Genomic DNA, 6,196 nt, shown 5'->3' on the forward strand with positions numbered 1-6,196 from the left:
TGTGTGTGTGTCGTCCCCCCCCCATTTTGCAATATCCGATGATCGGCCCCAGGCACACGCGGCTGCTTTTTGCGATGTTTATTTCCTCGGCGGGTCTCGTCCGAAACATGCACCGGAGAGCACAGTCAGGGTGTTTGACTCTACCTTTATTTTCTGTTTGTTCAGGGCCCACGGTGGGACCCCAGCAGCGGCGGTGGCGGGGGGGGAGGGCGGTGGCAGCGGCATTCAACCCCCCCCCCAGCACGGGGACGGGCCGGCGGAGGGGGTTTGGGGCACCGGGGCTGCGGCGGCGATGGGGAGCAACACCCAGCTACTCTCTGCCGGAGTAAAGACAGGAGGGGGTGAGCCATGGCGTGGCCCCCCCCCCCAACCCTAGCCCTGTCCACGGGGATGGCAGGGGGGGTCCCAGACTCACATGGTGTTTTGCTTGTAGTGCTGAAGCGCCTGCTCGGCCACGATCTCCATGAAGCGGGGGTCCTCCCAGGAGATGTCCCCGGGCACGGTGAGGGACAGCGGCTCCGAATCGAAGAGCTGCACCGTCACCTGCGTGTCGGGGGGGGCCGAGGGGTCTTCGAGGTTGGGAGCCTTGGAGAGGACCTGGAGAGGGGGGAGACAAAGCAGGGAAAGCCGGGTTAGCCCCCGCGCCGGCCCCTCGCCCTGGCACCCGGCCCCGCAGCCGGCTATTATGCCGAGAGGCAGCCGGTCGGGCGCACAATCGCTTCTTTCTCCCCCTGACCCACTTTCCGTGGCCGCCGGCCCTGCCCGGGGAGGGGGGGGGACGGGACCGGAGCCCTCTGACCGTGCCGCAGCGCCGGTGGGACTCACCGTGGTGACCTGGAGGAAGCCGTCGGTGCCTTGGGTGATGTTGGCCAAACGCGAGACCCAGCCGAACTGGCTGTTGAGCTGGTCCAGGAGGCTGGTGGTGTTGAGCATCTCGGCTTGGAAGGCGCGGAGGAGGTCGTCGTAACGGCGGGTGAAGCGTTCGGCCAGGCGCAGCGCGTCCTCCAGCTGCTCCCGCAGCTGGCTCTGGGCAGGGTCCGTCTGCCAGCAGTCTGCGGGGAGGGGGGGGGGAGTTTGGGGGGGCATCGGGGGGTGTCAGGGCTCACCCCCAGCCCCGCTGCATGCACCCCCTCGCACCCCACCGCATCTCCTCCCCTACGTGCATCCCTCCTGCCCTCCGCCAGCACCGTTCGCGGTCCCCGTCCCGTCCCGGCTCACCCACGGAGAGGATCTCCCGGCATTTCTCGCACTCATCCCGCATCCGCAGGCAGCCGGCCGAGTTACGCCGGATTTCCCGACACACCATGCGCTCGTCGCTGAAGTTACGAGACTCTGCGGAAAGCCCAGCCCGGCCTCAGCACCCCAAAACACCGCGGGGTGGGGGGGCGGCAGCGCCACAGACCCCCCCAACGCCGGGCAGAGCTGTGGGGCCAGCCCCGGCCAACACCCTGGGGGGCCATAGAAGTGCTTTTTCCGGGGAATTTTGACAACCTCCCCAGCTGTTTTTTCCCAAGCAAAGCACTCCCTGCCAACCTCCCTTTCGAAATATCCCTTTTCCCAGCCGCCCGAGCCCGGGCCGCGGTGGCAGACGGTGACGGCACCGGTAACCGGGCTGCAACCGGCGTTGCCTGCCCAAAACAAACACCTTCCCGGGACGGCGGCAGCTCCGGCAGCCAAGATTTGGTGCGGGGAGGGGAAAACCCAAAACCCCAGGCCAGCTCTGTAAACAGTGGAGCTTGTGATTCCTGGGCTCCCATGGGGATTCTCTGATGTGTCGTATTAGGGTTGAGCTCATCCTCTAAGTTAGTCACCCCCAATAAGAAGCGGGGGGGGGGGGTGTTGCTGGGAAGCCCTGCCGGTTCCAGCCAAACTGGGGAGCCCACGACACCCAGCCCACGGCGAGCACCCTACCTGAGGCAAAGCCACCCAGTGGGTGCTCCCAGCTGCCCTGCATTTCCTCCAGCATCCGCTGCGTCATCTCAAAGAGCGGCTGGAAGAGGCGGTGGAAGCTGTGGTGGGGATGCTGGAAGAAGGGATGCAGGTCCCGGGAAAACCTCCCGCTGCGCAGGGGCAGGCGGACGTGCTGGACGGGGGGTCGGAAAGCCTCGCGGAAGCTGCCAAATGGTGCTCGGAAGAAGGGATACATGTGGCTGTAGACCTGGGTGCTGTCCTGGAAGATGTCGTCCACCCCATCCTCCAGCAACCCAAAACGCTCTTCCAGGTCCTCGAACTGCCGCTCCTGCCGCTGGTCCCGCTCCAGCAGCGAGTCGATGCGCTCGCCGTTCACCCAGATGGAGAAGGGCGAGGAATGGTTGAGGAATTCCTCCAGCTGCCGGGCAAGGGAGCAGGATCAGGACAAAATTCCCCCCCGACCTCAGCATCCCCGGGTGCTGCGGGACCACTCACCTGCCGCCCCACCAGCCCCGAGCCGCTGCGGCACGTGCGGGAGTAGAAGCGCATGCAGGTGTGCTTGAGGCAGGGCTTGCACTCTTCCCAAAGCGCCAGCATCGTCTCGTTGCACACCTCCTGCTTCGCCGCCAGCTGCTGCTCCTTCTCCCGGGCCAGCTGCACCGCCTCCTGCAAGGCATCCGCATCCAGCCCCGAGGGCGTCCCCCCCCCCCGCTCCCGGGACACGCGGACCCCGGGGCACGGCATCCCCCAAGCGAGCCCTTCGGATGTGCTCAGCCCGGGGGCTCTGGGTACCAGGACCACCCTCCTCATCCTCACTCACCTCCTTCCTCCTCTTGGTCTCCTCCAAGGTGTGCAGGATGGCTTGGTGGTCCTTACTGGTCTTGTCCATGAGGGTCTTCATCTGCTTCACCCCGTTGATGGCGTTTTCCACCTCCGTGTCAATGTATTTGCTGCCGGCTGCCGACATCTCTGGAGGAGGGGGGAGGAAGAGCATCCCTCGGCCGGCCGCTCCCAAGGCGGCGGTGGGAGCCCCAGCAGCGCACGCAAATATTTGCGGGTGCAGAGTCCTGTTTGTTCGCCAGCGGCCCGATTCCAGTTCACAGAACCCGAGAAAAGTGACCCAAAATCTCGCCCGGGCTGGGGGTGCGTCTCCCTGCCCGTCACCCCCAATATTTGGCCGGCACTGCCCCTGAGTCCCTGGCTGCCCCCCGGGAATGGCCTTGGACCCCCCATCTGGCCATCGCCACCAGCTCTCGCTGTGCCCCCACCAGCCCTCGCCTGGCCAGCCCAGGGGGATCTCTGGGGGCAGGATCTTCCTTTGTGTCCCCCCCCTCAAAGCATCCAGCCCCAGCCCCTCACGGAATGATGCTCTGTGCCCCCTCCATCCAGCCCCCGCAGGGGTGATGCCGTGCCCCCTCCATCCAACCCGCCCCGTGGGCACAGCGCTCCCCCCACCCCACAGCCATCCCATTTGGTCCCCCAGCCTGCAGAGAACAACCCCCCCAAAAAATTGAAAAGCTGTGCCCCCCCCAACCCGGTGGGTCCTGCATCCTCTCCACCCAAGGCTGTCCTGGGCACGGTGCTGCCAAGTCCCCTGCACCCCCCCACCCCACAGCACCCACCCGGGCTGCCCCCCACCCCCCACTCACGCTTGAGCTCGCTGGGGGGGACGAGGGCCTGTCCCCCCTCCCAGGCGATCAGGAGGCCGAGCAGGGAGAGCAGCAGCAGCGCCATGGTCCCGACCTGGAGGCAGCTGCCTGCGCAGGCAGAGCGGGGGCTCAGAGCAGGATCCGGCCCCCACCCTGGACACGGGGCTCTGAGTCAGCAGCGGGGACCAGCCTACCCCCCCATCCCCCCCCCCCCCCCCCCTCCACCCTGGCTGGGCACAATTTTGGGGACACAGCGATGGTTGAGCTAATGCCATGTTACCCAGGGCTGGGTGGGGGGGCCCTGGGCGGTGGGTCCTGCTCAAAGCCCTGGCTGGGGGGGCTGGGATGCAGAACCTTCTGTGTGTGTCCCCCCCCCCGCCTGCCTGCAGGACAAACAAGCCCCAGGCCTGGGGCCAGGCAGGGCGGACGGCCAAGACGGTGACCGGGCATGGATTTTCCGCCCCCCACGCTGCGGGAGCCAGCACTGCCTTTCTTTTCCCCTGCCCCCCCTCCCCCGGAGGGATGGAGAGGGGCTGGGGGGGGCTGCAGGGGGCCGGGGGGGGTACAAAGCTGGGACAGGGCTGGGCTCCTGCCAGCTGCAGGCAGGGATGGGCAGGTATAGGCACTGCCGGCAGGAGAAGGGTGCCAAGGCACCCAGCGCTGGCACCCTCAGGTCCGCCCCCCCCCCCCCCCCCCCCCAGTGTGGGAGCTGCCAGCCCCCCCGCGGTTGTGCAATGGTGCCAGCTTCCCCCCCCCCCCAAAAAAGAAAAATGATTGTGCAATAGCCCAGCCGCAGGGTGGCTACCAACCCCCCCCAAAAAGCTTGTGTAATGGCCCAGCTGCAGCGGGGCTCCTGCCCCCCCCCCGGCAGCACTGCCCTGCTGCCCCACAGCACCCATTGCGGGCACCGCTGCAGCCCCCCTGCACTGCTGTGTCCCCCCCCGCCCAGTGCTGTCCCCCAAACAACTCCCCCCAGCCCAGCCCAGCTCCATCCTGCCCGGCCCAGGGCATTGTGGGAAACTCCCATCCGCCTGCTGCATCCCCTCCCCCAGCACGGCCCGGAGGTGTGGGGGGGCACCCCAGGGTGCAGACCCCCCACTTCTGCCCCACAGCCGTGCCCCCTCTCCTTGGCTGAGCCCCAGGCATCACCCCTGCACCCCCAAACCGGGCATGGACCCCCCATCCCTCCCACCCCACTGCACCCCAGCCAGGGCAGGGGCACCCCAGGGAGCACCCTCGGGGGGGGACCCCTGTGTCCCCTGCTTAGGGGGGGTCCTGGGGGGGGGCTTTCAGTACTGGCTGAGACTGGCAAAAGCTCATTGCAGGGAAGGGAAGGGAAGGGAAGGGAAGGGAAGGGAAGGGAAGGGAAGGGAAGGGAAGGGAAGGGAAGGGAAGGGAAGGGAAGGGAAGGGAAGGGAAGGGAAGGGAAGGGAAGGGAAGGGAAGGGAAGGGAAGGGAAGGGAAGGGAAGGGAAGGGAAGGGAAGCCGTACCTGCACCCCAGCCGCCCTGGCGAGCTCCGCCGCGGCCGCCCGCCCCCGCCCGCCCCTATTTATCCGGCCGCGGCGCTGCGGGTCCGCCCCGCTCCGGCCCCGGAGCTTTCTGGAACCGGCGGGACCGGCCCTGGCCCGGCCCGGCCCGCCCCCCCCACAACCCCCCCCCCCGGTGCTCCCCCCCCCGTCCCGTCCCGTCCCGGTGCGCTGCGCCCCGACGCCGCGGGGATGGGCGCGGTGCCGTTCGGCAGCGCATCGTACATCCCCCCCCGCCGCGGGTGGGCATCGCCCTCCGAAAACGGCGGCGGGGGGGGGGGGCTTGCACCCTCTCCGGGGCACCCAAAATCAGGGGGCTGCAATCTGAGGGGTAAAACCTCGCCCCATTACCCCCCCAAAACACCCCCCGCTCCGGGGGACCTCATTGCCCCCCCCCCGGGGGATGGGGTGCTGCGGCCGCGGGGGGGCCGGTAAGAACGGGGCATCCCCTTCCCACCCGCGGCCGCGTACCCAGCGGGGGCTGCGTGGGGACCCCCCAGCTCCTTTCGCCCCCCCCCCCCCCCCCCAGCTGCAACATCCCCCGCTGCCACAGGGGAAACTGAGGGGCTTCCCCCCCCCCCCTCCTCCTCCGCTCCAGTCCATGCCCCTCCCCCCCCGGGGCGATAAACAACTTTCCGGCTGCTGATTACGGCCCAGTGCAAAAAATGCAGCTTCAGGAACTGGGGGAACTGGTTGGAGCCCAGCAAGGGGCGGGGGCGGGGCGCAGGGTCTGTCCCGCCCCCCCCCCGGCAGAAGGAGGGAGCAGCCCACGGCCCCGCGGGACCGGAGCAGCTGCAGCGCCCGCTCGGGTCCGCGGCGGGTACGGGACACGGGGGGGGGGGGGGAGGACGACGCCCGTGGGCGGGACACGCGTGTGCACGGGAGTGCAAAATCCCCCCAGGACTGTTTGGGGACATGTCGGGGCACATGTCGGGGCATGTTCCCCCCGGGTCCGTGGGCGGGACACGCGTGTGCACGGGAGTGCTAAATCCCCCCCAGGACTGTTTGGGGACATGTTGGGGCATGTTCCCCCCGGGTCCGTGGGTGGGACACGGGGTGCGTGCTCTCCCCAGACGGTACGGGGCTGGGGTGGGGGGGGGGGGGGGGGT

The 6,196-nt window shown here is 68.6% G+C and overlaps 1 protein-coding gene across 3 annotated transcripts; it reads right to left on the reverse strand.

Moving 5' to 3' along the window:
* Positions 1-125: 125 nt before the first annotated feature.
* On the reverse strand, positions 126-5,153 carry CLU (clusterin). Of its 3 annotated transcripts, none has more exons than XM_030036835.2 (9): positions 5,052-5,153; positions 3,561-3,668; positions 2,732-2,880; positions 2,407-2,577; positions 1,912-2,329; positions 1,219-1,332; positions 826-1,052; positions 416-597; positions 126-317 (listed from the first exon to the last, which is right to left on the reverse strand). In XM_030036835.2, exons 2-9 carry the CDS (start codon positions 3,643-3,645, stop codon positions 311-313), a joined length of 1,353 nt encoding a protein of 450 aa, XP_029892695.1. In that variant the 5' UTR covers positions 3,646-3,668; positions 5,052-5,153; the 3' UTR covers positions 126-310. The 3 variants fall into 3 exon arrangements, with proteins under 3 accessions (XP_029892695.1, XP_029892693.1, XP_029892694.1); XM_030036833.2 differs by having other exon boundaries at positions 126-320; XM_030036834.2 differs by having other exon boundaries at positions 126-320; positions 3,561-3,654; positions 5,052-5,075.
* Positions 5,154-6,196: the final 1,043 nt, after the last annotated feature.

The sequence above is a fragment of the Aquila chrysaetos genome, chromosome 15, assembly GCF_900496995.4.
Source record: "Aquila chrysaetos chrysaetos chromosome 15, bAquChr1.4, whole genome shotgun sequence".
In the NCBI taxonomy this organism is placed as follows: Eukaryota; Metazoa; Chordata; class Aves; order Accipitriformes; family Accipitridae; genus Aquila; species Aquila chrysaetos.